The 27,091-nt window shown below is 45.0% G+C and overlaps 5 protein-coding genes across 7 annotated transcripts; all 5 read right to left on the bottom strand.

The window, feature by feature from the left end:
- Positions 1 to 908: 908 nt before the first annotated feature.
- On the bottom strand, positions 909 to 7,283 carry LOC142893282 (synaptogyrin-1-like). 2 transcript variants are annotated; one of them, XM_076033718.1, is made up of 4 exons: positions 6,837 to 7,283; positions 4,949 to 5,183; positions 3,877 to 4,022; positions 909 to 2,233 (listed from the first exon to the last, which is right to left on the bottom strand). In XM_076033718.1, the coding sequence occupies exons 1-4, from the start codon at positions 6,939 to 6,941 to the stop codon at positions 2,006 to 2,008; spliced, it is 714 nt and encodes a 237-aa protein (XP_075889833.1). In that variant the 5' UTR covers positions 6,942 to 7,283; the 3' UTR covers positions 909 to 2,005. The 2 variants fall into 2 exon arrangements, with proteins under 2 accessions (XP_075889833.1, XP_075889841.1); XM_076033726.1 differs by lacking the exon at positions 909 to 2,233 and adding an exon at positions 2,409 to 3,763.
- Positions 7,284 to 7,802: 519 nt separating this feature from the next.
- Positions 7,803 to 11,251, bottom strand: LOC142893269 (protein disulfide-isomerase). Its single transcript, XM_076033683.1, has 11 exons — positions 10,972 to 11,251; positions 10,680 to 10,880; positions 10,300 to 10,424; positions 10,081 to 10,218; positions 9,721 to 9,828; positions 9,133 to 9,258; positions 8,844 to 9,041; positions 8,635 to 8,755; positions 8,217 to 8,398; positions 8,033 to 8,122; positions 7,803 to 7,897 (listed from the first exon to the last, which is right to left on the bottom strand). The coding sequence occupies exons 1-11, from the start codon at positions 11,213 to 11,215 to the stop codon at positions 7,814 to 7,816; spliced, it is 1,617 nt and encodes a 538-aa protein (XP_075889798.1). The 5' UTR covers positions 11,216 to 11,251; the 3' UTR covers positions 7,803 to 7,813.
- A 516-nt stretch (positions 11,252 to 11,767) lies between these two features.
- Positions 11,768 to 17,039, bottom strand: LOC142893277 (lipopolysaccharide-induced tumor necrosis factor-alpha factor homolog). Of its 2 annotated transcripts, XM_076033692.1 has the most exons (5): positions 16,885 to 17,039; positions 15,078 to 15,243; positions 14,578 to 14,799; positions 13,966 to 14,173; positions 11,768 to 13,874 (listed from the first exon to the last, which is right to left on the bottom strand). In XM_076033692.1, exons 1-5 carry the CDS (start codon positions 16,930 to 16,932, stop codon positions 13,769 to 13,771), a joined length of 750 nt encoding a protein of 249 aa, XP_075889807.1. In that variant the 5' UTR covers positions 16,933 to 17,039; the 3' UTR covers positions 11,768 to 13,768. The 2 variants fall into 2 exon arrangements, with proteins under 2 accessions (XP_075889807.1, XP_075889817.1); XM_076033702.1 differs by lacking the exon at positions 14,578 to 14,799.
- A 2,149-nt stretch (positions 17,040 to 19,188) lies between these two features.
- pdia2 (protein disulfide isomerase family A, member 2) lies at positions 19,189 to 23,823 on the bottom strand. Its single transcript, XM_076033669.1, has 11 exons — positions 23,486 to 23,823; positions 22,881 to 23,087; positions 21,831 to 21,964; positions 21,598 to 21,735; positions 21,024 to 21,140; positions 20,802 to 20,927; positions 20,519 to 20,713; positions 20,187 to 20,307; positions 19,648 to 19,826; positions 19,384 to 19,539; positions 19,189 to 19,316 (listed from the first exon to the last, which is right to left on the bottom strand). Exons 1-11 carry the CDS (start codon positions 23,790 to 23,792, stop codon positions 19,269 to 19,271), a joined length of 1,728 nt encoding a protein of 575 aa, XP_075889784.1. The 5' UTR covers positions 23,793 to 23,823; the 3' UTR covers positions 19,189 to 19,268.
- Positions 23,824 to 25,384: 1,561 nt separating this feature from the next.
- On the bottom strand, positions 25,385 to 27,078 carry percc1 (proline and glutamate rich with coiled coil 1). Its single transcript, XM_076033739.1, has one exon. It carries the CDS (start codon positions 26,331 to 26,333, stop codon positions 25,485 to 25,487), a length of 849 nt encoding a protein of 282 aa, XP_075889854.1. The 5' UTR covers positions 26,334 to 27,078; the 3' UTR covers positions 25,385 to 25,484.
- Between the last annotated feature and the right edge of the window lie 13 nt (positions 27,079 to 27,091).

Here is a 27,091-nt window from a genome sequence, read left to right on the forward strand (position 1 = left end):
TTGTAATAGATATGTTCAAAAATGTTTCGTTCGACAGATTTCTCCCAAAAGTTCCCCCATTTATTCTATTTTTAATATCTCTCTCACAGACACACTTATATATATCGATATAAACTGATACATTAGTTTCATACTGATGTGTTTATTTTTTTTGTCCGACCGCACATCAAAAATATTTGAATCCCTTCCTCCCCGTCTCCCACCCGGCTCCCCAAACTCGCCCTGTAGTGTGACCTCGGCTTCAGTAGGACCTACCTCGCTTCTCCCCCTCACTCCCTTTCGTTTTATTGGTTTTATTTATTTTTTTTTTTTTAAGCGTCCACTCAGAATTCTCTCCCTGCTCCCTCTCTATGTCTTAGTACTCAGGGTAGAGGTAGTCCAGCGCAGGTGAGCGTCAGAGCATGCGATGAGAGGCCCGCAGTGTTAGTGTGCCCCCTGCTGTCTGACGCTGGAACTGGCCCGTCCTCTCCAGATTGTTTGTCGACGTCACACTGTTCCGGTTGCATGGTGAACTTTGGAGCGGAGGCAGATGTAAAGAAGAAAGGGCTTATTCAGGTAATAAAACGGCACGTAAAAAAAACAACTTTGTAGGCTGAGATTCTATTTTATTAACACAAGCAGAGACGATATGAGAAGCTGCAACGGTGAATTTCTGCATTTTCTTTTGAATGTCTATTGTGTCTGCTGGTGCTGGGGGCGAGATGATGGTTGGATGGCGATTATAAAGACGGCGATTTTTTTGAGTACAGAGAAATATTTGTGCAGAATGAAAGCAATGAAGGGCATGAAACAAGCTCACCTGCAGCTACATTTATTGGACAGTGCTGGAATAAAACCACTACCTGTCTGACTTTCATTTGACTCACAACCTTGTGTCTTACTCAGCAATTCTTTTTTTTTTCTTCTTCTTTTTCTTTCTTTCTTTTTTTTTTTTAAATAAAGAAGTCAACATACACAGTATAGGAGGCTGTGATCTGTCATTAATCCAAAAGTAAAGCCGAGACCCAGCTGCCGGCTGGTGCCACTAATGAATGTGACTTAACTCAAACACCCTCGTCCAATTATAGCTCCCCAGAAGATGTTTATTAATATGCTGAGCACATCCTTAGATCTCAGTCCCACGTCGGAAAGACTGGTGTTGCAAAAAGAAGCCAATGTGAAGCGATTCAATCGTGCTTTACAAAAAAAAGGGCAGAGTCACATTCCTGCGAGTGTTTGTTGTGGAGAAGGAGGAGGAGGATAGTGTTTTCATATTATTTTTCATCTCACCACTTTGGAATATCACAATGAAATATTTAATCACATGAATATTTCACACTGAAACACCATAGCATTCAGAATGCATTAAGCTACCCTGCTTTTTGCTACCCACTTCTTGCTACATTCTGTTGGTCAAACTGCCCGTCTTGTCTCTGTGGCGTCCGGTGGGAGGAGCCGAGGTCTGCAGGGGCGGCTGGCGAGCGGCTGAAGGTAAACAGAGGGCGATAATGGAGCCGCGCAGCTTCACTCGCTGCCCTTCCTCTGCATTCTCTTCCACTGAACAACCGTTTTAATAAGGCGGATGGAGCATCGGCACTGACCTAACACTAAGTTAATCTGCACCTTAGCACGTGAACATTGAGTCAAGTGTGTGTGTGTGTGTGTGTGTGTGTCCTCCTGCCTGCCTGCCTGTGAATGTCCAAGTGTATATACATGTGTGTCCAGGTGTGCGTGTCTATATCTGCTTTCCAGGGTGTGAATACTGACGGCTGTGTTTGCGTGGCTGTGCGGTGGTGCGCGTGTGCACGAGCAGGAGACAGTGATCTTTGACACAGAGTTTACGACTAGCTGAGCCGAGCCGAGCCGGCACTTTGTAAGTAGCTCATAGGTCACTCATACGCCCATGTGCCGCCACACCGCAGGGCCGGGGTGAGAAGCTGCTATTCGTTGTGGCCAGGAAGTCTTCCATGTCTGTGGAACCGCTGGGCTCGGGCCTCCGCCGGTCCGTCCGTCCGTCCGTCTGTGTCTAGAAGGCCGGGGCCATCGGCCGCTGCTGCGTGAGTTTCTGGGGGTCCAGGGTTTCGGTGAAGGGCGTGGCTTGATAGGGGCTGGTGGTGACTATTGTGGCGCCGTTGGCAATGGGGTAAGGCGTGGCTCGGGCGTGGCCAGCAGAGGGCTCCATGTGCTGCCATGTGAACAGGTTGGTTTTGCTGCCGGTTAGGTAGCGGCGCAAGGCGCTCAGCGTCAGCACGGCCTGTTAGTAACACACACACACACACACACATACAGGTTGGAAAAGCGAGTTGTTGCACACTTAGCAGAACAAAGTGTTTCAGAGACGAGCTGCTCTGAAGACAGGCACGATGGTGAGTCAGAGGTCAACAATAACGTGAATACAACACACACTTTTTTTTTTTGTAGATTTGTCCTTTGCTTGGATTAAAGGAAAAGTTCTCAGCCATTTGCTGTTCACCTCTATGTCAAGATAAGCCAAAAGGCAACAAAGTGTGTCAGTGTTACATGCTCCTGTGTGTAGGTGACCTCAGCCAGAAGTGCACAGCATAAGACGTACATTAGTGCTAGAAGAATATTTTTGGGAAAATACTTCTATTTTTACACAAGTACAAATATAATTTTTGATACGAGTAAAAATCTAAATCTAGTCTATTGTTCATCTTGTTCAATTGCCCCCGCTTACAGTCTCCAAAAGTGGTGGGTAAACAATTTTAAAATAATAATATATAAAATAAAATAAAATAAATGAAATACATAATTTCTGCTTGAAATCATTGCTTTACTGTTTGTAACACCTTGTGTAAATCCTCCCATCGTGGAGAAGCTGTTTATTTGGAAGGTCTTTGTTTTTGGAGTTCACCAAGCCGAAAGAACCTCAGCAACATTGTTCGCTTACATTTTTCATACTCGAGGTTCCAGAATAACACACAGGGAGTTGTGACTGTGTGAAATGAGTTCCTTTAAGAACACTGACTGTTCTTTGACACTTGCTGTGAATTCTCTGCTGGAAACTATTGCACCGATTTGGCAAAGCTCTGCTGAAAAACAGAACCGTGCTGGAATGCTGTACATTAAGGATTTGTAGACTTTTAAAACAATTACAGCTTTTATATTCCCTTCACCCTCTGAAAGTAAGATGAATGTCCTCTCACAGTTTGCTGCTCAGATGGTTTAAACAGACACTACGGGGTCGTTACTGTATAATAAACCAGCTGCTCTGTGTCCGACACGCATTACTTCCTGGCACAGCAACTCTAACACATCGTAAGCTCTGTGTGTGTGTGTGTGTGTGTGTGTGTGTGTGTGTGTGTGTGTGTGTGTGTTCTCTAGCCCCGAAACGGCACATGACATCCAGTGAAGGCACAGTTTGGCTCCTCAGCTCCCCAGAAAAGTGTCAAAGCTTTGCCAGGTAGAAAAAGCTTTTTGGGTCTATTTTTGGCCAAAGTGTTAAGAACTGGAAGGATTATGATTATGATTATGAAAGCTGTTGTTACAAGTCGTTTCTGCGTGTCGCTTGGCAGCGAAAGCTTTGGATTTGTCACTGCCGTTGTCCTCATAACATTTGTTCGGGGGCCAAAAATTAAGAGATTTTAAGTGGACAGAAATCCTGAAATTCTCATTTGTACATTAAACACAACTGGTTGTCGTTAGTGGTTAGTGTGTGTCAGGCTGGGGAGACTGTTGAGGGACTCCTGGACAGAAGCCCCTGTGTGTCCTCCAGGAAGGAGACACTTTTAAGTGTTTGCATTGTCAGCAGAGACTGATATCCCTGGAACACACACAGACAGGACGATGGACACACACACACACGCACACACACATTAATGTACAGATGGAGGATGGGTGTGCATAGCGCATACAGACATACACAGATATACAGACCCAGGTCAGGATGGAGAAGAAGCAGAAGGTGATGGTGGCTCGGGCTGCGTCGGAGCCCTGGGCCAATGGCAGCTCCTCGGCAGAGGTAGCCTGCCACTGATTGGCCAGAAAACAGAAGCCAACAAACCACAGGAAGCAGGCAACACCTGGAGGCGGGACAAAGAAGAGTCAAGCAGAAGTCTGATGTAATGTGCCTCCGTTAAAGGTAACTACACGAAAGGGAGTGTTCACCCTACACTGGTATTTCAACCGTTTATCCACGTAACCATTCTGGAGTTTCACATTAGATTAAAAAAGAAAATTCTCTCATTACATTAAAACCATTTGTAAACGTAACATACTAGGCATTTTATTTTATCTTAAATGACTAAATTACTTCTTCTGTATGAAGCAAAGTAAAGTCTTTAACTCTGTGAAACTCCAGAACAGTTATAAGGAGTAGAAAAGGTTCATCACAGTGGTGAAGAGCAAAGGAGTGAAATCTCTAATTTAGGTCAATGATCCCTGATCTCACTTTTATTTTTTAGCACTTTTTTCCTCCTTTATTTTCACGTGAATTTAAATAATTAACTTACTTATGACACAGGTGTCTTGTCTTGACATAATATTTGCCACCCACTAAACTCAAAATAAGAACTAAAGTAAATATATTGATAAAAATGAACTTAACCAGATAACTGAACATCACAAATAAAAACGTATCTACAGAAGACGAGAATATATTGTAAGTTCAGAATTACAAGTAGGAAGGTTTTTTTTTTTTTTTTTTTGAAGGTGTTGACAGTGATTTATGCCTTGATACCACAGTCAAGCAGAGCAGCTGTTGGATTTATCAATTTTCTTAACAGCTCTATCATCTTGTTCTGCTTGATGTGTAATCCGAGTACGAGGAAAATCTTTGAGTACGACAAAAAATGTCACCCATTTGGCAGAAATCGGAGATTACATTTTACATTAAGCCTGGTTTACTTTAAGTTTAAAAACCACAACTTGGTCTATATGGCAAAGTTTTTTAACATATGTTTAATTTGTGCACGCTTGAACACGATCGTTAATGACTGGAAACAGGTACCGGAGAATCCGAGGTCGAGCATGACGGCGCGTCTCCTGTCCTTGATGTTGCTCATGGAGGGGAAGTAAACGTCCAGGATGAGGAAAAAGATGCTGCCGAGGAAGCAGGCCACGCCCACCGTGATGCCGAAGTTACAGGCGTCCGCGTTGTTGTTGAAGACGCAGAGCAGGCGCTCGCTGCCGATGTTGATGTAGCCCTCGTTGATGATGCAGCTGAAGACCACCATGGAGAAGACCTGCAGGGGACGACAGCACACACACCCCTCTGTTATCTAACAGGCAGGAGAGAATGAACTCACACTGCCGTGCGAATGCCTTCCATTCCTCATACCTGCTCCACAAAGATCGCAACACAAGTTGACACTGGAGCTGCAGAGAGCAAAACTGTAGAGGCTTGGCCACAACTTATTCCAGCATTGCGCGCTGTGGAATTACATTACAATCCAACTGAAACTGGGGGATCGAGGAGCAAATATTACACCTCGCTTGAAGTATATTTTTAAAATCCTTAGGATGTAAATTCAATCAAAAAAAAAAAAAAAGATTAATTCTACGTTACATTAACATACACTGTGAAGCCTTCACTGATTGGTGTGTGCAGGTTGCCAATGGTTCAAATACCTCAAATTGACCAAAGAAAACAAAAACAAAATTTAATAAATATATATATATGAAGACATTTCTCATTATTTAAATGCAAATAGTTGTATTATCAGAAACATTCCAAATGAATGCACTGCTCGGGCACATCATCAGTGATGTTTCCTGGGGTCATAGGATGTTTCGGGTCTTTGAAACATCATACATCCTCAGCAGGCGACCCGACTAAGGCTGATTAAACTCCGGCCTGTGCCCTAGCAGCAACCCACGGATCTCGTTGAAAGTAACAAGGATTTATTATTTTTGTTTTATTGTTTCACTTTTTCTAATCACCTGGCAAACTAGAACAGATGTTTCCTTTTAAAAAAATGACATTTTAATACATTTTGGCGGGTGGGGGGGAATGGTGTCATGTTTTAAACATTACAAATTGAGCGTCTTTAAGTGCCATTACCCTGAATTGGCAATATCTGCTATTTTATTTAGTTGTATCATATTTTAAGAGTAAATTATTTAAAATGCTTAAAAAAAAAATACATATATTTTATGATAATAGATGATATAACTATTCCAGTGGCTTAAGCAGACCGTTAACCAAGAGAAAACCTGTAAAACACTGAACAATTAAAATCTTAAGTTGGCAGCGTCGTAAATAATAAAGGTTATAAAGAAGAAAAAAATTATCAGACAATAGATCGAGACAGCGGTGCTGCAAAGCATCTCCTCTTGAATCTGATTGAACCCTTTTGTTCCCCCCTGACAAATAAAATGACGGGAAGTCAATTGAATTACGCGTCTGAGTCAGAGGTGGACGTAAAGAGAAGCCGCTCTTCCACCACCTAGAAAACAAATTGTTCCTCCGGTGCACATTGTGCATGAGTCACGGCTGCACAGCACCGCACCGCACAGCACCGCACCGCACCGCACCGGAGAGCAGCTCCATTCAAGGCAAAGCGCTGCCTGCCAGGCAGGAGTTCCATCCAGACATAAAGAGGCTCCACATCAACACATGCTAATGAGCCTCCGGAGCTCCAGCCACAGGCTGCACAACAGAACCGGTGTTTGTCTCCGACCCCCCTAGAACCCCGCAGCGGAGCTCCGAGAGCTCATCCTGCCGCAACAAAAAAAAAAGAAGAGAAAAAAAGCATCCGTGATTTCCGCTGATGCGGAGTGTTCGAACACTAACGGTGTGAATGGGAAGCTGGATGGAGGGGCTGCTGGAGGCCCGACCGCTGTCGGCACCCCGCACATTGCGAGGTGGGAACTGCTGTGGGGGGAGGAAGGCTTACCCACGACATCAGCCGAAGGACGGTCCGGGGATGCGTGAAGAAGGCGACCGGATCGAAGGCGACGCCCCCGGCCTTCCCGGCGCCGTACCCGCCCGCTGGCTCCATCCCTACGGCTGGGTGCTGCCCGAAAGCCCGCAGAGAAAACGAGAGGGGACGGCGAAAGAGCAACAGAGCTCGGCAGCGGCGGCGGCGTCCTCCTCCCTCCTCTCCTCTCCTCTTCTCCCCCTCCGCCTCCCCCTCCAGCCGTCCGCGTGAAGTCACAAAGCGCGTCACCGAGCATCCGCAGCCCGCCGTCTGCTCACAGAGCGCAACTGTGGCTGAATCACAGCCAAGTGTACAGTGGTTTCGTTTGAGCCCATTGTATGAAGTCGATTAAAATGTAAGTGCGTGGGGATCCTTGGAGATGACGACATCATCATCATCATCATCATCATCATCATCATCATCAAAACAAGAATGAAAAGGCCAATATATTCCATTTCCGGATCTTTATCTGTAAATATAACTATAAACTTGCAAGAATATATCTACAACTGTTTGATTAAAAGTCTGATTAGACTTAGACTCAAGATTAAATGACTGATATCACCATTCAAATTGATATATTTATTCAGCTCCTCATTATTCCACATCGGTCGCTAGTCAGTGATCATATGTGGGTTTCATAAGGTTAATTCTCAATCCATTTGAACCAGCACAATCTAGTTGACAACAACTCAGACTTACTGAGGTTAAATTAACTCATTTATTTATTTATTTATTTATTTTTTAAGTCCCTGTCTGCTTTCAGCTGGAAACGGTACTATCTGACTGGACAGACGTCTGGACCGCAGCTCGGCAGGAAGATCAAACCATAACCGCCTTTCAAGAGCACTGAGACACACACACACACACACACACACACACACACACACACACACACACACACACACACACACACACACACACACACACACACACACACACTGTTTTGCGGATTAAAGCTCATCTTTGGATTTGTTGCCTTTTTTCGCCTCCTCAGCTTTCACGGCCTCCATGTACTGTCTCCTGTCTTCGTCCTCCTGGAGACACAAATGAAAGAGGTTTATTTTTAAGTCAGAAGCGGATCTCAGACAGACATACAGACAGATACACACAGACACACACACAGACAAATCACCACCATTGACCTGGATAAAACTATTTAGAGACGTTACCAAAACTCTGTCTTTTTTGGCCTTTTCCATTTCTCCATGTAGAAACTCCACCAGGTCCTTCAGCTGATGCTCACCAGAGTAAACCACCACCTGAGAGCAACAGAGTTAATACAAACTATTACACCATGTAGTAAAAAAAATGCTCTCATTTATCAGCACATCTGTGATTGACGGTGCCCCTCACTCTCTCGGCGTGCAGGGCAGGGAACAGACAGAGGGACGGGTAGGGGCCCTGCGTCGACATGTTGATGTCATTGGCCGAGGCGTCAATGCGAGCGATGACCAAATTCTGCTGCTCCTTCATGGCGTCCGCTAACTCCTCCCACAGAGGGAACAAATCACGTGACGCCTCGCTGTACGGAAGATCTGGAAACATTACCAGTGTTTGGTAAGATAAAAACAGAAATATCGGCAATAAAGAGTAAAAACTACGCTGGCCGTGAATTTGCATTGTTTCCACACCTACAGCTGCTTTCGCCAACTAAGGCGCATTAGGCAGTTGTACTGTGTTTGGCCCTTGTCAGCCACCGTAAACATCAGGCACTCGTTAAGCTAATTTAAACCTGTGTTGATGTGTTGGAAACGAGGGCGTGGTTACATACAGAACATGAGAAAGACGGTCTTGTCCGGGTTGAAGGCCACTTCCTCCAGATTCATCCCCACCAGCTGCTTCACCAGCTGCCGGTCCCAGCCCTCAGGTATCGGCTCACTCTGCATCTTAGGCTGTCATATCGGGGAGCACAGAGCCACAGGAAGTCAGCAGGGGCGGCGGAGGGGAAACTTCCTGTCGCCAGACGGAGGTGGGATCTACCTTGGCCTTGCCCTCCAGGTAGGACTGGCAGAATCGTTTTATCGTCCCCGCATCCAGCGTCTCAGAGGGCAAGTGGTAGGTCACATGGTCTGTCATGTTGACCAGCCGGACGAGGGGAGCCTCGAACACCCGAACCCGGAAGTATTCCATCAGCCTGCCGTTGCGAGGCTCCTCCACGTTCACAAACACAAACAGGATCTGAAGTGTGCAAAACACACAAACATCTGCTTTTTAATTGTGATCTGTCTGTGTTTTGGTTCAATGGTGGATGTGAGTGTTTTGCTCTGACCTTCTTCCTGAAGGCCTCTGCGGCGCTGCTGAAGGCAGTGTGGACGTCTTTGAAGTGGGCAGAGCTCTTGTTGACAAACAGGAGGGCGTGGCTTGAAACTGGCGATTCTAGAATCTGAGAGATTGTCTGCGGGAGAAAGTGAGGAAGGGACACCTCAACACAACACTTGTTCAAACTTTTTCAAAAAATATTTACAGAGCATATTACAGAGTATTACCGTGTAAAGAAACGTATTCTCTCGGGAATATGGGCTAAGGCCAATTTAAGTGCCGAATGCAAATGCCCAGTTTTTGAACTGTGATAAATTACTTTTCTTGATCCAAGTTGTTGGTTATTTTTTGAAATAGTTTCTTGGTCTTTTATTGTGTGTTTTTGTGTGTTTTTTTTTGTTTAGCGTCTTTGTTTCATGTACATTGAAACTTTTGATGGTTCTATCTGGACTCCCTTTTTAAAAAGGATTCTCAAGCTCAGCGGGCTCATCCCTGGCCAAATAAGGGTTTCAAATGCTGGAGAAAAGTTTATATAGGAAGGTATGTGTGTATGCGAGACTGGGGATGGCAGCAGCGCAGCGTACAGCTAATGTTTTACCTCTCCAGTGTACTCTGTGACCGGCTCCATCTGGAAGATGCTGATAAAAGCGATCAGCTCCTCTTTGGAAGTCTGAGGCATCATTTTGTAAGCCTGGATGAGCTTAGACTGTAGCCGACACACACACACACACACACACACACACACACACACACACACACACACGCACACGCACGCACACACACACACACACACACACACACACACACACACACACACAACACACACAACACACGCGCACACACACACACACACACACGCACACACACACACACACACACACAAATGAATGAATGCTACATAATCCTTCTCTCACCACTTGGTACAGCGATGCCCAGAATTCTGAGATGTTAAAATCACCTTTTTGAGCAACAGTACTACATCATATGTGAGACCGTATTTGGTGATGACTTCAGTGTCTTGTGTCACAGCAAAACCAATGTCTGGATGGTCGATGGCCACAGCATAGAACACCTTTGTGTACTCACTGTTCAGTTCCTGCACACACAAAGAAACAGGAACAACAGAAAGTTAATTTTGCTCACACAAACTAAAAGCACAAACACCAAGGTAATTTACCTTAAAGAATCCAACCACTGTGACTTCCTCAGAGGCCTCTGATTGGCTAAGATTGACCATAAGGTCCGCAGCAGAACCCGCCCTCCTGCTCAGCCATGTCAGGATGGAGGCGGGGCTCCGAGGAACTAAATCAAAAACACAGGAAACCAGTGAGAAACTTTTTCTATCTGACTCTTGGAAAATCCCACAGCTTGATATTATCAGCAGTTCACACCATGCATTTGCAATATATTGCAATTTGTGCCAATCCAGTCACCTACAACCTACATGCTACCTTCTACACCTGCACCTGCTGTCCGGGCCAAAACTGGGTGTTTCAGCAGGACAATGGCCCTGACTAACCAGCCGATTCACAAGTTTGCCCTCGTCCCTGCACGTACCGGGACAAACCTCAGGGCTGTTTCTGTCCCCTTCCAGGTACAGCCTGATGGAGGCGTGGCCTGAAGCGCCGAGCTCCTTGGCCAGCTCCTTCTCTTGAGACACGTCCACCATAGCCGCAGTCACCTCCAACCCCTGGAGCTCTGACACGGCGCTGCTGAACGCCTCTGACACCCTGTGGTCGGCTAGAGTCACAGCAGAATCTGCACACAGAGTGAAAAATAAAAACACGTCACCCGCTCTGCTTGTTCAGGTCAGCGCTGACCAAGCTGTGAGTCTCTTTGCGGCTCTTACAGAAGTGAACCAGAAGTTGCTTGTGTTCCCTCAGCGCTCCGTCGAAATTTCCTCTGTTCAGCTGTAGAACTTTCTCCGGTGGTGATTTGTCTGCCGCTCGGTCCTGTTTGCCGTCAGCGGTGACGGACGACAAAAGAATCAGCAGCAACAGCCTCCTCATGGCGGTTCCTCTGACACGCTGGACGCTGGGAGGTAGCTTGATGTAGACGCAGTGTTGACGGGAACGGCTGATACGAGCGTTCATGTGTGTGCCAGTGGTGAGCTGGTGGCTGAGAGGTGCTCCGTTATCTGCTGACTAGACCCCGGCACTCTGTCGCTGATTAACCTTCCTGTCTGAGTCCTGCTGTAAATCCACCAGTGGTTGGTCTTTCCATCAGAAAGGCCACAATCGTTACGCGCATTAGAAATTGTTACCAGATTGTAGCGTTGTCAAAAATATCGACATATCGATTAAATCTCGAGATTGAAAACTAAAAAACGATTCAATATGACTTTTCCGTAGTATCGATATATCAATACTTAACGTGTGCCCCCGCCAACACACACACAAAAACTCAGAGCCCCCACCCCCCGCCCCGTCGATGAAACTTCCGCGGTTGCCAGTATCAAAAATCGTATTGGAAATCAATACTTTTCAACACATCAAATTGAAGTCTGAAATCCAGTGTCGTGAAACACTACCAGATTGACAAAATGGCGAGCAGCAGAAATGCTGAAATATATTATTTGGGTGAATTAACACCCTCGCCATAATATTGCATAATGGATACACAGAAAAAACACAGTCAACATGTGATCACGTATGAAATTCACCCACATGCACACATTCCAGGTAAGCAAAATAACTTTTATTTTTCTACATGATACAAACAAATAAAGACATCATCAACAATCGTGTGATTAAATAAGAAAGTTGTCATCTTAAACTTGACAGCTGTAGTGAGCTTCATACAGCCCCCGATGTGTCACAGTGTCAAGTGCGCTGCTTGTAGCTTGTTCAGGTTAGAGACTGGAAACAGGACAAAAACAGCTATCTCCTACCCAGACATCTGTACAGAAAAATTATCTAGTTCACTGATCTGCACTATGTGATGTGCTGATTCCTCAGTCAAGATCACTGTGACCTCAATAGTACTGGCACCAACGTCTGGAGTAGCACAGCAAAGGAATGTTGGAATGAAACACAGATCTTTCCTCCTTGTTTTTCACTAAGTTCCACTGAACCATCATAAAATATATACACAGATATTTATCAGGCTGTTGAGATTTGCAAACACAGAGGAAAAGACAAGTTAGAGAGTATCATTGTCGACTGAGGCCTTTCCTGCCATGCGAGGATATGAAATTTTAAAAAAAGGTGTCAGGTGATGATGTCAAGTGCACCTCCAACCAGGAGGTGACAATATAGCGTCTAAACTTCAGTACATGTTGGCCAATCAGAAAGAAAAGCAGAAATGGTACTTTACCAGAAAAAGACAAAGAGCGCAACACAATGAGCCATGCATGGAGTGATAGAGAAGTTAACTTATTTCTGAGTATTACACTGACATATACAGTTAATGAATTTTAGATTAAAGCAATTTAAAGTTACTACACTTGATATAAAAGCAATTTAAAGTTAATAAACTTTATAATCCAGTGAGAGATGCCTCTCTTCCTAGAGTGGAATGCAGAGGCACATTTACTTGGGTGTGGGCCACAGAAAAAGCAGCATTTGAAAAAATAAATAAATCATGAATTCCCAAGGAAGGCAGAATAGGAAAGATGAAAAATAAGACAAATTATTTTAGAGAAAAAAAGCAGAGGTGATTAAATCTCAATGATGGAGGAACAAGTGAAGGATCGAAGGTAGTGTTTGACTTCAAAATCAGTCGAGTTTAAAAGTGTAAACATGTTTTTGGAACTAAAAGGATATTAGGTGTAGGTATTGACATTGCATACACAGATGGTGTTTCCTTTCCTTGTTTTTGGTCCTAGTCCGCTTGTTTTGAAGCTGCACAAAAAACTAAAGTTTTTCTGCTTTGGTAGCTGCAAAAAGTCAATATGACAGCAAGTGAGTCTTCATACATCACCACAGTCCTCTGCCATGTAAATGATGGTACAGCCCAATCAAAATAAAATATAAATGTTAGAAAAACTCTAGAAAAAAAGATTCACATTAACATTAAATTCAATACACATATTGCTTCCTCTAATTTTTTTGAGTGTGCACTAAACCAGGCAATCCTGGAATTCAAGCCCCTTGTGATGTCACAAACAGCAGCTCAGTGATGCCACCAGCAGCAGCAGGTTGCTCCAGCTGCTCTGTCATTGCTGCCTCGTTGCCAACTTTCAAAAAAGAAAAGGTACTCGGTTTCCTGCTAAGCCTGCTAAGCCTGATCATATTGCAGGAAGTTATAAGCAGAGGGTTAAATATGTAGGGTTTTTTGGGGAGATTCCGGGAGTCTGGAGATTGATGTACTATGGGAACATGTTAGTGTTATATTCCACCCAGGCGTAGCTGGAGACAGATAGGTTGATTCCACAGTGGAAAGTAGTGATGGATCATTCTAGCACTGGATGATAATGTGTAGAAAACTGGAGGGCAGCTCTGCAGCATCAGTGTATTTCTGTGTCCAGTACACATCCTACAAAGTTTTGTCTTCACACTCACTGCTCGACCACAGCCAGCTGTCCACTTGTCCACAAACACCTAATTTATCTGTACAGCGACTGTATTGTGTCACAACATGATGTCTTTGGGTTTTTTTTATCTGCAAGGCCGAGGACACGAGGAGTCTCATTAACACCGACAGCGTCATCTTGTGAATGTGTGCAGATGTTTTCCACACTGCGAGCAGGAATGATGCGCATCTTGAAGGCTGCGTGCCGTCAAAGGAATCAGACAGAAACCAAAGAACAACCTGGAAAAAACGAGGGTTAGGGTTAGGGTTAGAGACCCAGATCACGTGTTTGCTTGGTGTGGTCAAGTGTCAGAGTGTGTCTGTGTCTCACCCTCCCATGAACATAACCAGGACACAGATGCACCAGGCGAGCCTCCCCGGCTGATATGACACCTTTGTGGCGCCCACGTGGTCACAGTATGGACAGCGGGCCACGCCGGGGACGTCCTCCAGAGATGTGAGCGTGATGGTGGCTGACTGCGACTGGTTCACTGTCACGGGTTGAGTCTGTACGCTGCTGACTGACGTCCTCTCACCAACTGAGATTCAGAGTGAGGAGAGCAGGTGATTATTCTGACCGGCCCATATTAGGTAGATCTGTCTTGTCTAGAACAGAGGTGAGCGTATCACAAATAATTATTGTATAATTGTATAATTATTGTATATTGTATAATATATTGTATAATTTATTGTTTACACAGCCTCAGAACCTTGTGTCGGTGGATTATGGTTGCAGTGCCAAGGATGGCAAGTCTAGCAAGATCACAATTCCCAAGCTGGCTAAAACTAGCAAACAAAGTGAGACTGGTGTACTTGAATGTGATGGACAAACGTGTACAGTCATGTTCCAAGTTGTTCCTCCCAGTACAAACACTTTCTGTGCCAATTGGACACTTCGACTTGATTTTGAGCCAAACTGAAACTGGCAACCCTGGACTCTAACCTGCATCTCCATAGGTGGGTGGAGGAGTTATGCAAAAGGCAGCGTCACTGGAGGTGGGCGCTACGCTGTTGAACGTTGGTGCATCCGATACTGATGGGTGGCGTCTGGCCTCCTCGTAAGATGGCGGTTCTATCCAACTCTGTGTGGGTGGATGGGCCGCTGCCACAGAGACTTCGGGTGGCACACTGAGTGGTGTCAGGACAGGGAAGGGATCAGGCTGGACTGCATTGGCAAGAATTGGAGAAGGAAAACAATGTTTTAAAAGATCTCTTTGTTCGACCTTTTCCTTTGTCAAAATCCTTATTTAGATTAACAGTGGCTTCATTAAATGTGATGGCTGTCAGTAAAACTGATGACAATATCTGATGCTCTCTTTCCAGCTGGTTATCTGAAATATTTCTTTGTGCATATTGGCTAAGTTGTGCAAAAATAACAGTGATGTAATCAAATGCATAAATTATTTTCTCTTGTTATTGCAGCTAGTGACTTTGTTTTCTTACCTGCCTCTCCGTAGGTGGGAGGAGGCGTTGAGGGGGAGGAAAAGTGTTGGTCGTCACAGTGTGGAGGAAGTGTGTTGTCTGTTTGTGCGTCAGGAACAGGAGAGTGGAGGTGAGTGTCCTCGTTTGACGGCGGTTCCATCAGGTGGTCATCCGGCCAATCGTGTATCTGAAAATGGAGACGAGCCAGAGGCGAGTTCACGTGCAGGCCTGCATGGCAGCAGTTCCTCTGGCACATGTCGTTGTCCAAGAACCCACATCAAACTCTTGCACTCACATTCCAGACAGATCAGATGGAATATTTCACATTGTGTTTGTGGGGCAAGTCTGTCAATAAGTGCTTTTGCTGCCATATTCAATATGGGTGAATCAGATATGTTGTCTGGTGACGAGATCCTTCCTACAAAGAGAAGCCTGTTCTGTAGTCTTCCTTTATTAATGTGGAAATGGTGTGCAGTATTTATTAGTATATTTTCACAATCAAAATCAGCTTTTTGGAAAAATCAGTCAGTCCACCGTTTTAGTGCTGTGACATTGGTGAATCACTAGATGGGAGTTCCCTCTGATCAACCAATCACAGGACATAAACAGAACATAAATCCCAGAGCGCCAGTTTTCCTTCTCCTGTGTGAATTACTCGAAGCATCTTTAATCCGATTCAGCTACTTCACACTTAGTCACAGAGGTGCATTGTTTTGATTTTACTGTGTGTTTTGTATTTATTCCATTGGCTGGAAAAAAAATACCACTCTGTTATTTGCAGTTCATCTGTGGACTTGACCATCAGAAAACAAGAAGGGGTAATTTCATTTTGAGAAGTGAATACTTTGCCACTCTGATATACAGGGTTTCTTTTTTTTCTTTTCCTCAGGTGCATTTGATTGTTCTTATTCTTCCACAGACTGTAAAATAAATCACACAAGAGAAGCTCAACCCAATCAGGGATCAGTTAGAAAGGTAACAGACCTGACTTCGGACTGTAGGAGGTCGCCAAACCTATCAGTGGAAAGGATCGTTGCAATATTTCCTGCCAGGTGTTTTCTCACTGGCTGTTCTAGCAGTGGAAATGTGTGACGCACACACGGTTTTTGTTTGTAGAGAGAATTCAGTCATTAATCATCGGTAGAAGTCTGAACAATGGACCAAAACCAGTCAGGACACCACAGGAAGGAGTCAGTGTCACGCTTCGCCATGATATGTGCTCAATATTTACAAAATACATGTTCCTTGACATCCAAAGCCTAAGAAGTAGGAAATCTCTAAAGCTACTTTGAAAACCACAAGTACAAATAATAAACAACACAGTCTCACACAAACAAAGAGCTGGCATAAAATAATAGTATATTTGCTATATATTTACAAATTAAAATAATCACAAAATATATAAAATAGAAAAACCAAAATCAAAAAATCCAAAAGACTAGATTCAAACCACACTAAGAACAAATCTAACAGGAAGCACCTGCATTTGTAAACAGCCCCACTGACTGTCAGGCGAACACAGTCACATGTGTTCATCTGAGAACCAACCTGTAAATAATACAGGGTCAGTATAGTGAACTAAATCCAAAGCAGTCACCCAAAGCCAGGAGAATCCCTCAGTGAACACTCCCGCTGAATGAATCACAGCAAACACCAGACGTCTTTAAAGAACACATGACACCTGAGTTGTAATAAGAGATTCCAGCAGGCCCAGACGCCTCCCCGCCAAACACAAACAGCATGACTGTTCTACCAGAGAGCGACTCAGCTCGACTCAAAGTTAACAGAACAAATTAATCTGTTAGATTTTACAGAGCAGAAGTCTTACCGTGGACTTAAGCGTGGCTGGCAGGAGGAAACGTGAACCATGTTCCATGCGCTCGCGACATAACAGCCTGCTGAACCTGTTTCTTCTGGAATTACAAACATTTTGCTTTGCAAAGACTCCAAACCAGCACTCTGTACATGTAAACCCTCGCTCACACCTCCTGGCTGACCTCCCACCTATTTTCTGAAGCCATCATGTATTCACACTCTACATGCATTGCAGCTATTACCAGAGCGACGGTGAGCCAGTGCTTCAATTACTAGCATAAACGTGGCTCTGCCCAACCACAAAAATAATTCAATCATGGATTTTATCAGTAGAAACAAGTTGTTACTTCAGTGATTGTCTGTTTTAGAAATTTAACCTTTCCTCACAACATTTAAAGGCCCAGTGTGTAAAATCTACGGGGACATCTTAGTATGAAATAAAATGAAAAATGAATTTTTACACCTACACAAAGTCACTAAAAGCCACTAATGTGAAGTTGTCATTCAGAAGTAATAAATGTTTAAACACACATGTCGTGTAGCCATATTGTGCCACCTGGTATCTACAGTGGCCCAGCACATGAAATACCTTTTGTGATTTTGTCCTGAAATCACAGCTGTTGTAAGGAGGATGAGAAATCAAGTGGGTCATCAGAAATCAGTGGCCTTTCTCACATGGAATTTGCTGATGACAGATAGCATGTTTGTACAAACAGGCAAAAGTCCCCTGCTTTCTGTCATGACTCATTCAGCATCACAATCTGATTGTATTTTAATGTTTCACACGTAAAGGTGAGGCGACATCAGGGCCCCGTCGACACATGACAATAGAGGGGTCTCCCTTTGCATTCTTACCATTACACACCAATAAATCTTGCACCCTGGACTTTTTGTTTCTTGTTGCATTTACTGTAATAATTCCAGCAAACAAGCTGATTTTTTGTGAAGTGATTTACTGTGTTCCTGGAAGTAGCCCACCAGTGTTTTAATTTTGAGCTTGAATGAAAAGCAAACATGCTGCATCCTTGTGTTTGATCTGTTTCTCCTTGTCTGGATGGTCACCCGTGTGTAAATAAGTAACTTAACTGTGTTAGTTCAAATATTTTTTTTTTTTTTTTTTTTCCCTTGTCCGGTCTGGCCATAATGACAAGCAGAAGTGTCTCTGAATGTCTATGATGGCTGACAGATTTTATTCTCAGAGGTAGATCTTGAGAGTGTGAGCCACGTGGGTGGTTTCAGGAGCTACCTCTTCAGTGGTTTTATTATAATGTTCTTGGTGACATTCTGGCCATGACCGGACTGAGGGGGACACATAGGGGGGTGAGTAGAGAGGGGAAATGAGTGTGTGGGGGGGGAGGGGGGGGGGAATGATGAGATGATGAGAGGGATAGAGAGAGAGGAGTAGAGGAGGCAACTGGCAACAATATACAATTGTGTTAAAAGAGAACAAAACAGATCGTAAATATGCATAGCTAATTGTCAGATAGTGCATATATACCCATACAAACATACATGCGAGTTCATACAGTGATGTTAATAATAATAGTGATGATAATAATAGCAACGTTAATAGTAATAATAATAATAATAATAGTTATAATAATAATAATAATAATAATAATAATAATGTTGATAGTAATAATAACGATGATAATAATCTTACAGTGTACAGTGTACAGTGTACCCGCGCTTGTGTATATTTGTGTGTGTGTGTGCGTGTGTGCGGGTGTGTGTGTATATTTGCATGTGTGTATACTTGTGTGTGTGTGCATGTTTGCATCTGTGTATACGTGTGTGTGTGCGTGTGTGTGCGTGTGTGTGTGTGTGTGTGTGCGTGTGCGTGTGTGGATGTGGTGGTGTGTGTATGGATGTGGTGGTGTGTGTACCTGAATGTGGGAGTGGGTGTGTTTAAGTACGTCACTGGAAGTAGGCTGCCAATTAGTGCGGTCCCCGAGGCCGCAACCGCCCCACGCCAGTGACGAGTGTTAGTTCAAATATTAGCACAGTATTAGCAAGCAGACACGTTCATTTAGAGGTGTAGATGACTGTGTGCACAAAGTATTTAGCGAGAGAATGGAGACACAACAGTGGTGCATAGCCTTTTCTGACACAAAGTAACGCTGCTTGTGGTAAACATGCATGTTTGTTTTCAAGTCTTCTTGATTTTCATGGAAAGCTGGAGGTATAAAATAGTTTTATTGTATAACAGAACCTTTGTTGCAGATGGGTATTCATAAAATTAAAATAAATTACATAAGAAAAACAATGAGTTAAGCCAAATTGAAAATAAACCACAATGCATCTTCAACACAGCATCTTCATCTGTGTACCCAAAGTGGCTTTTATTAAGAAAAAAAATAAGTTGATCTTAATTTACTGGAAGGCAAAAAGTCACAATCACAGCTCATCTTTCGACGTGTTGGTGGCTGCTTCCTCATCGGTGCCCTGCAGGGAAATTCCAATTTAGTTTAGCATTGACAGTTGGATTGTCATTCACAGTGAAAGCACCAACCTTGTCATCATCTCCAGTACTATCATCTTTCTTATCTTCCTCTGCCTCATCATCATCATCATCGTCATCATCAGCTGGCTCCTCAGGCAACACTCCACCGGCATCCAGGAACTTGGAGAAGGTCTCCAGATCCTTCTTTCCTGTGTAGTCAACCACCTGCACGAGGCCGAACAGATGAGTGATGATTCTTGGTTTTGTTGGTTACTTTTCTTCTTTAAGTCTTGACTTAATAAGTAAACCTGCAAGGGCCACACGAGTGAATACCTCTTTGTCTCCAGCTGGGAAGTATTTGATAGTCGGGAATGCATCCACTGTCACAGTTTCAAGCTCATTGGCTATGGAGTCCATCTTGGCAATGATGATGTCATCACGGTCGGCGTATTTCTCGCCCAGCTGCTCCCAGATGGGTTCCAGTTCCTTGCAGTGTCCACACCATGGTGCATCTGAACACACAGACACCCATGAACACTTAGAAACCCCGGATTACACTTAGTCACCAGTAGGAAGTCTCAGACACTACTTGAACGTTTTGTTTCGCAGCTTTAAGGGTTTCGCTTTGATGCCGCTTCACCAGCGGCACCTCTGATCACCACCAGGCATCTGGCAGCTGACAGGATGTCATTTCACACAGCAAAAGGTGTCTTTAAGAATTCAACATGGACACTTTCACCGCCATTCCGTTTGAAAAACAACTGAATAATGTTCATGTTCTGATGGCTGGGAAACAAAAAAAATGATTTTTGAGTTGGATGATGGCTGAAGGAAACTAATTTACACTTGAATTATTCACAGGGATGACTTACAGAACTCCACAAAGACATTTTTAGTCGGGTCCAAGGCAACAGACTCGAAATTTCCCCCCACCAGGACTGTGACTGGTCCCTTATTCCAGTCTTCTGGGACCTCCTCAGACCTCAAGTAGGCCTTCACAGAGAGAACAACCATTCTTGTATTTATTCATTAATACAAAGAATGTATCCAAAGAGCAGAATCAGTGAATCAGTTGTGTGTGTGTGTGTGTGGGGGGGGGGGGGGGGTGCTGACTGTGCCACCGTGTTTCTACAGCAGGAAGTAAGTATTTGTTTGCAATATACATTCTTGTATGTGCATGTTTGCGTGCACGTGTGTAATTTACCTGGGCAATACCATCAACAACCTCCTGGCACAACTGCGACATTGACTCTAGTGTGTACTTTTTTGTGGCAATATTGAATTTCTTTCCAGTCTCCATGTTGACGATGCGAGCGGTGGGGGCATCGTCCTCAGACACGCCAAAGTAGTTGAGCACGTTAGGAAGAGACTGGGACACATCGATGGAAATAAACAGGATCTGCACACAAAACAAGAGCAGCTTTACCACTGATTACACACAGGGACACACACGCAGACACACACACGTGCACGCCCAGACACATTACCTTTGTCTTGAACTTTTTGGCAAGAGAGCGAGATTCTTCCAACAAGGCCACCTGACTCTCCACAGAGGAGTTGTAAAACACCAGGCCGTGCATAACGTAGCCAGAGGTGAAGATCTTCTGGGCGCTCTGGAAAGACAAACACACAGCTCAATGGGATGTCGTTTAAACAACAATCCAAACGAGGGCGTGTGTCTGTGCGTTGTTGTTTGTGTTGTTGGTCACCTCCTGGCTGAACGGCATGATCAGCTCCAGGCTGTTTTGTCCGATGAAGGAGGTGATGTTCTCTTTGAACCACTGTTGGTCTTCGGACAGCTTCAGGTCTGCTCTGCCCTCATCAAACTGACACACACACACAAACACACACACAAACATGCAACATTAAAACAATATGAATATACTGTATCCATTTACAGATCAGTCTTGGTCTTGAAATTTTGTCTCTTCGCTGCATAGAAAACATTCTGAGAATACACTCTAAAACAAATTGACATTCTCTCTTTTCCACAACCCTTATTCCAGAGCTAAAACATGTTTGTTGTCTATATTATTATTATTATTATTATTATTATTATTATTATTATTATTATTATTATTGTTGTTGTTGTTGTTGTTGTTGTTGTTAGTAGTAGTAGTAATAGAAGTAGTAGTAGTAGTAACATTGCAATTGCGTCCCTCTATTACATGTATGTACCACATGTAGACACTTGGTGGCAGCAAAGCTAACATCATTTCCGAAGTGACCCCAACTTCAAACAAACGCCCTCCCTCCTAAGTTTGCGTCCGAACATGTTCGTACCTTTTTGAAGAGCACCACCGAGTTGCCCTTCACTTCATATTTCTGGAAAACCTCAGGCGTGGCTGTCACAGCAATCTCGGTGTCAGCCTTTTCCAGATACAGCTCCTGCAGCAACTTGGCCGCATCGCTCTTGAGATTCTGTCATAAATGCGTATGAAGTAACTGCATGAATTTAGGGTTTTTGGTTTTGTGGTTCTGTCCTACAGGTGAATGGATGGGATGGAGAGACGCACCTCGAAGAATCCAACAACGGTGATGTTGTGGGAGTCGATGAACTGAGCTGCAGCAGCCACAGAGTCCAGCACTTGGGCTCCTGGTCCTGATCGACGCTTCAGCCACTGGACGATTCCCTCTGCTGACCTCTTACCTGGAACAAACACACACACACACACACACACACACACACACACACACACACACGTTACTAGAATCATCCAAGACACATAACATCTCCTGTTGACGGAATGTGCATGCTAACAGATTGTGTATTTTCCTTGAAATTAAATATATATTTTTCTGTCAGCTTCTGTCATCCTGGTTTTATCATGAGTGAAAAGACCTGCACACATTGTAAGCACAAGAATGTGGGTGTTTTGAAATTCTGTGGTGAATTCCTTGATTTTCTAATTGTTGATCGATTGATGATTGTTGATTATTTTGTATATATTGTAAATGACCGTAAATTGATTTTATTGACTTAACTTTTATTGTAACTCTTTCATACGAAATCATTTACATTCATTATGTGTTTTTAAATTTGTTAAAAGCTCACAATAATAAGAAGAAAAGTCTTTGTTATCAGCATTTTGAGGATCCCTCATTCTTAAAAGAAAACCTTTTTGTTGTTTGTCGATAAAGAAACTTTGTTTTCACAGCAAGACACATGATTAGTTCATTGTAATATCCGATAGACTGTTTCTTTAGTTAAACAACCTGAGGCGTATTAAGATGGTCGACAGGTTCAGCAGACCCGACTTTAGTTTTCACCAGTGACGCGAGGACATTGGTGAGTTGTGAATTTATGAGGATTGAAACTTAGTTTTGAGGAGAAGGTTTTAATCAGTGAGGGTGTCAAGCTGTGACGATGAAGTTGAGTAAGAGGGCCTCGGGTTGCATGTGTTGATGGGATGTCCTCACAGCTAGGGGAAGACATGAATGTGTGTGTGTGTGTGTGTGTGTGTGTGTGTGTGTGTGTGTGTGTGTGTGTGTGTGTGCGCGTGTGTGTGTGTGTGAGTGTATGTGTATGTGTGTGTGTGTGTGTGTGTGTGTGTGTGTGTGCTTACCATTGAACTCAACGGCGCTCTTGCGATCTCCGTCCACGAACAGCTTGAGGGTGGGGAAGCCTCCGATTTCAAACTCTTCTGCAAGCTCCTTCTCCTCGATGGCGTCCACCTTGGCCAGACGGATCGCCGACTCATCTTCCTTCAGCTTCCCAGCGGCCTCTGCGTACTGTGGCTCCAGCTGCCGGCAGTGGCCACACCAGGGAGCATCTGCACACAGGTTTGGACACACACGCGTTAACCATGGAGGAAATACTGGAGCGGTGAGCCAAAGAGGTGAAGCTGAAGTTGTCCCTGCAGCCCAAAGACAGAGGAAGACACGAGCGTTAGCCCCGTCCTCACTGTGACCTCACAGCGCCAAGGTCTCCTGTGGGAGAGTAGCACCATGAGAACATCTGGACAGGAGAGTCCACGTGTGTGTGTGTGTGTGTGTGTGTGTGTGTGCATGTTTGTTTGCTCAGGCCATGAGGCTTAGCTATGGCTTCTAGTTGCCTCTTGGCATTTTCCCTGGATATCATTTTGTCCAAAAACATAATTCAGATTTTATGTTGCACCTTTGCAGAGTAAATGGGACAATGGGATTCCAATTTTGTCCCAGTCCTACTCACAGAATTCCACCAGCAGGAACTTGTTTTCACTGAGAGCTCTGGCAAAGTTGTTGATGTGGAGAACCATCACGTTGTCCTCCTCCTCGATGTCGGTGGTCTTCTCCTTGGGTGGCTCCTGGCTTTCCTCGTCGTCACTGTCCACTGTGGCCTCCCCAGTCAGCGTCTCCTCCTTGTTTTCGCCCGCATCGTCGTTGGCCTGGGTGCAGGAGGCCCACAGCAGCAGGCCCAGCAGACTGAGGGACAGAAGCGTGCTCACCTTCATGTTGCTTCTTATTTTTTTTCTTCTCCTTTTGTCCAAGCTGCTCATGTGCCTCCGCTGCGATACGGGGAACCCACAGTGCACGTGTCACTGCAAGCGTGCACCTTTTATGCGTTGAAGATAGAGAGTGTGTCGAAATGTTACTGGCCTTCCCGCTCGTCCAATCACACGCCGCGCCTGCAGGGCCATTGTTCGCTCGAGCCAATTGAACAGTGCCCTGTAGAGTCAGAATTAGAGAAAAACGACAAGTGGCTAATCAGCTTGGAGCTCCATCAGTCACAGACCTGTTTGTCTTTCTCCTTGTTTGCAGATTTGAAATGCTTTTTGTCGTTTTACAGTCAGATGGTATTGAGCGCATGCGTGGCTCTCTGGTTCTGCTTCTTCACTACTGACCTTGTTCCTCCTGTTGCAACACAAACACTCCTCTCTTTCACTAAAACCTTTACTTTACAACTGTACCTGCCTTTTTTAACAAAAAGAGTTAGCTGACTCGACTTGCGCAAAGCAAACACCTGAGGGGTATTTGCAGATAACTTGTCTCCGACTTTCATGTCAATTTTAACCCTCACAATCTAAACTGAGCCTTATTTGTGCATGTCTCACTTCTGATTATGTGATAACAGTTCTCAAAAATGGTAAGTAAGGAAACAAATAAATAAAATTAATTAAATTCTTCCTGTAGCTAGAAGACATTTTAATCCTTTTTTTAGCTGTTTTTTTTTTTTAAACCGGGCCCACGTTATGTTGCTCTTGTTCCTCTTTTTGCAGCTCGAGCTGTTCTATTTGTGCTGTCATCCTTACTAAAACAAGTGCAAGTGTCCAATTTCTCTGCATCTGAAGATCCTCCAAACATGACTCTCTTCAGCCGAGCCTGAATCAGCTGCGTCACTGCTGCCACCAATGTATTCATAGCTGTCAGTTGCGGTTTTAACGGCGACATGAGTGAGTGTGCGCTGCACTACAGTACGCTGCAGTACTACAGTACTCCTCCAGCAACTTGTTGTTGCTGTTTCTCTGTGACTGAACTGCAGGTTGGTGTGGTGTTGTTTTTAACAGACCAACTGTGACTTCAACATTATAATCATTGTGGAAACTGAACATTAGACAAACTAGAATTTCATGCACCAAGTTGCAGTAAAACGTGTTCTTAGTAATTATCAAACAGTAGGCAAATATTTATTTCCCTGAGCAGTTAAAACCCTTTGTCTCCTTTCTTCCTGACTTCCAACTCCAGCCCCATATCTTCAACTGCCAGGTATGCTGATATATTACCTTCTATTCTGAATGATGAATTGCTTGTTGAATGAACTTTCATTCACATTGAACCCATCTAGCCGCCGCTGCTTCACCAGGTCCTCATACCAATTCTGAACGCTTGATTCTTTTGTCTACTCTGGAAGGAGCTCCCGTTTCAAAGAGGTCGATGTTAGCACCATCTCTGGCCTCAGCAAAGTTTTTTGCTACGTGTTCCGTAAAGTTCAATTGCCCATAGGGGGCAGTAGTGAGCTTAGCATTTGTTGAACCTAATTGACCTCCCTACAGCTTCTCGTGGGAAGAGAGAACCAACCATCTAGAACAAATCTCATCCTAAAACAACCCAGAAACAAAGAGGTTCCAGTGAACAAACAGAACAGCAGACACGGTTTTGATTCCACTTTATTGAGCAAGAACGTTCCATATAAATAAGTTGTGGGGTGCAATAGTGCCAATGTTGCTTAATCATAGCGCGCATGTCGTGTGTCATATGTGCTCCCCATCGACATGTGTGTTCTCTGTCAGTGTGTGTGTGAGCTCGGGATCCCAGTACGCCAGCAAGTCACTGAAGTCCGGCTGCGTGCAGCCTTCCAGGCCATGCGCGCTGTGGTGCGCCAGCGTGTGCGTCTCCGCGTCGTCGTTCAGCGAGTGTGCGTCGCTGCCTGCGTCCGCCACCTGCCCGGAGGCCAACAGGGGGCAGCCTGGGACGGGCTCGGTCCAGAAACTGAGCGGCAGGTGCCTCTTGATCATGGGCCGGCCGCGGCCTTGAGTGGGGCCCCTCTCCTGGAACAGTTCAGCCAGGGGACCCAAACTGCTGTTGCTACTGCTGCTTCCTGGATCGGTGGCGCAGGAGGCGGAGCTGCCGTCTGCGTCCTCCGGGCTTCCTGCCCGGGCCAGTTTCAGCAGGTCGTCATAGTAACGCAGGCGGCCGCCGGTCGCGACCGGGACGGCCTCGCTGTAGACGTCGCAGGAGTCACGCTCACTGCCGGAGCAGCGGCCAAAGTAGCGCTGCACGTCGCGGCTGATGAGATCGGCGAACCTCAGCAGCTGATTGGTCATGTCCAAAGAGGGGTGGGCGGGGCTTGGGAAAGCATCTTCCGAACCATCTTCCTCTTCCTCCTGGGCTTCAGATTCTTCCCCGTCGTCCTCGTCCTCGTCGTCCTCCTCCTCTTCCTCCACCGCCACCTCTCTCTCCCCTCCAGCGTCTCTGCTCTCCGGCTCTTCCTCCAGCATCTTCTCCTCATCCTCCCTGAGGGGGGAGTGCTGAAAGATCAGCGGGAAGTAGGCGGGGGCCAGCGGCGGCATGAGGAAGTTTCTGACGAGGCCTGCCGCCATATTGTCTCCTTCACTCCGAGGCAGGGCAAAAGTAACGCTTAGAATGAAAGAGAGTCTTGTTGAAAGTAGAAGTTACAGAATTTGTTTTTAATAGCAAAAGTTTGTTTACCTGTAAAAAAAAAAAAAAAAGAAAAAAGAAGGGAAGTTAAACTCAGTGGAGAGGTTCAGGTGCAAATGTACCACGGCATCAGGACCGATGCTGTATTTATAACTCAACACTCCACACGCAGACGTGTGGCTCCGCCCAGCGGATTAGCCAGCTTCCAGGGCAAATATTTGCGCGACGGACTGGCCAAACACGCTCTGTTTACTCTATCACCGGGCAACCGCGGAGGGGGTCCGCGCCTAATGGATCCCCTGCTAGGGCACGATGGAGAGCTGTTCTACTGGCGCACGCATACGCACGCACTCAAACACACATCATCCCCCCCCATCTCCGCTCCTGTTATCAGGGCCAGTTAAAGGATAAAAGAGCGTGTAATCAAATCACACGGCGTTTTGAGCTCTAAAGGGGGAGAACCGACATCAGCAGGTTTGGCAGCACCAACCTGCACGCACTCACCTGACTGACGCACTGTAAGCCGTCTTCAAGCAGGGGGTCGGGAGGGGTCGGCAGAAGTCATCCAGCCAGTCCAGCAGACAGCACGCGCGTGGTCAGACGGTCGTTTGGACTCGAGGCTGTTGACTGACAGCAGATCAGGTGTCAGTGAAAACTGGGTTCTTGAGCACAAAGAATGACAACTTGAGATGTCAACAAT

This window comes from Nelusetta ayraudi, unplaced genomic scaffold (assembly GCF_046127955.1).
Source record: "Nelusetta ayraudi isolate G7.1 ecotype Tasmania unplaced genomic scaffold, CSIRO-AGI_Nayr_v1 ptg000004l, whole genome shotgun sequence".
Lineage (NCBI taxonomy): Eukaryota > Metazoa > Chordata > Actinopteri > Tetraodontiformes > Monacanthidae > Nelusetta > Nelusetta ayraudi.

What these genes read in the sequence shown, in the direction of transcription:
- percc1 (XM_076033739.1), bottom strand. Translation starts at nt 26,333, where the DNA reads ATGGCGGCAGGCCTCGTCAGAAACTTCCTCATGCCGCCGCTGGCCCCC.
- LOC142893277 (XM_076033692.1), bottom strand. Translation starts at nt 16,932, where the DNA reads ATGGAACATGGTTCACGTTTCCTCCTGCCAGCCACGCTTAAGTCCACG. An exon ending in TCCCACCTACGGAGAGGCAG is followed by an intron (nt 14,800 to 15,077) that starts GTAAGAAAACAA and finishes TTGCCAATGCAG; the next exon opens with TCCAGCCTGATCCCTTCCCT. An exon ending in ACCCACCTATGGAGATGCAG is followed by an intron (nt 14,174 to 14,577) that starts GTTAGAGTCCAG and finishes TCTGAATCTCAG; the next exon opens with TTGGTGAGAGGACGTCAGTC.
- LOC142893269 (XM_076033683.1), bottom strand. Translation starts at nt 11,215, where the DNA reads ATGAACGCTCGTATCAGCCGTTCCCGTCAACACTGCGTCTACATCAAG. An exon ending in ACCTGGAGGGCAAGGCCAAG is followed by an intron (nt 8,756 to 8,843) that starts GTAGATCCCACC and finishes CCGATATGACAG; the next exon opens with CCTAAGATGCAGAGTGAGCC. An exon ending in CCAAAAAAGACAGAGTTTTG is followed by an intron (nt 7,898 to 8,032) that starts GTAACGTCTCTA and finishes TTGTGTCTCCAG; the next exon opens with GAGGACGAAGACAGGAGACA.
- LOC142893282 (XM_076033718.1), bottom strand. Translation starts at nt 6,941, where the DNA reads ATGGAGCCAGCGGGCGGGTACGGCGCCGGGAAGGCCGGGGGCGTCGCC. An exon ending in TCCTTCGGCTGATGTCGTGG is followed by an intron (nt 5,184 to 6,836) that starts GTAAGCCTTCCT and finishes CGTCCCCTGCAG; the next exon opens with GTCTTCTCCATGGTGGTCTT. An exon ending in TCTTCTCCATCCTGACCTGG is followed by an intron (nt 2,234 to 3,876) that starts GTCTGTATATCT and finishes TGTTACTAACAG; the next exon opens with GCCGTGCTGACGCTGAGCGC.
- pdia2 (XM_076033669.1), bottom strand. Translation starts at nt 23,792, where the DNA reads ATGAGCAGCTTGGACAAAAGGAGAAGAAAAAAAATAAGAAGCAACATG. An exon ending in CCGTTGTTGGATTCTTCGAG is followed by an intron (nt 21,736 to 21,830) that starts GTGCGTCTCTCC and finishes CATTTATGACAG; the next exon opens with AATCTCAAGAGCGATGCGGC. An exon ending in CCAAAAAGTTCAAGACAAAG is followed by an intron (nt 20,714 to 20,801) that starts GTAATGTGTCTG and finishes TTTTGTGTGCAG; the next exon opens with ATCCTGTTTATTTCCATCGA.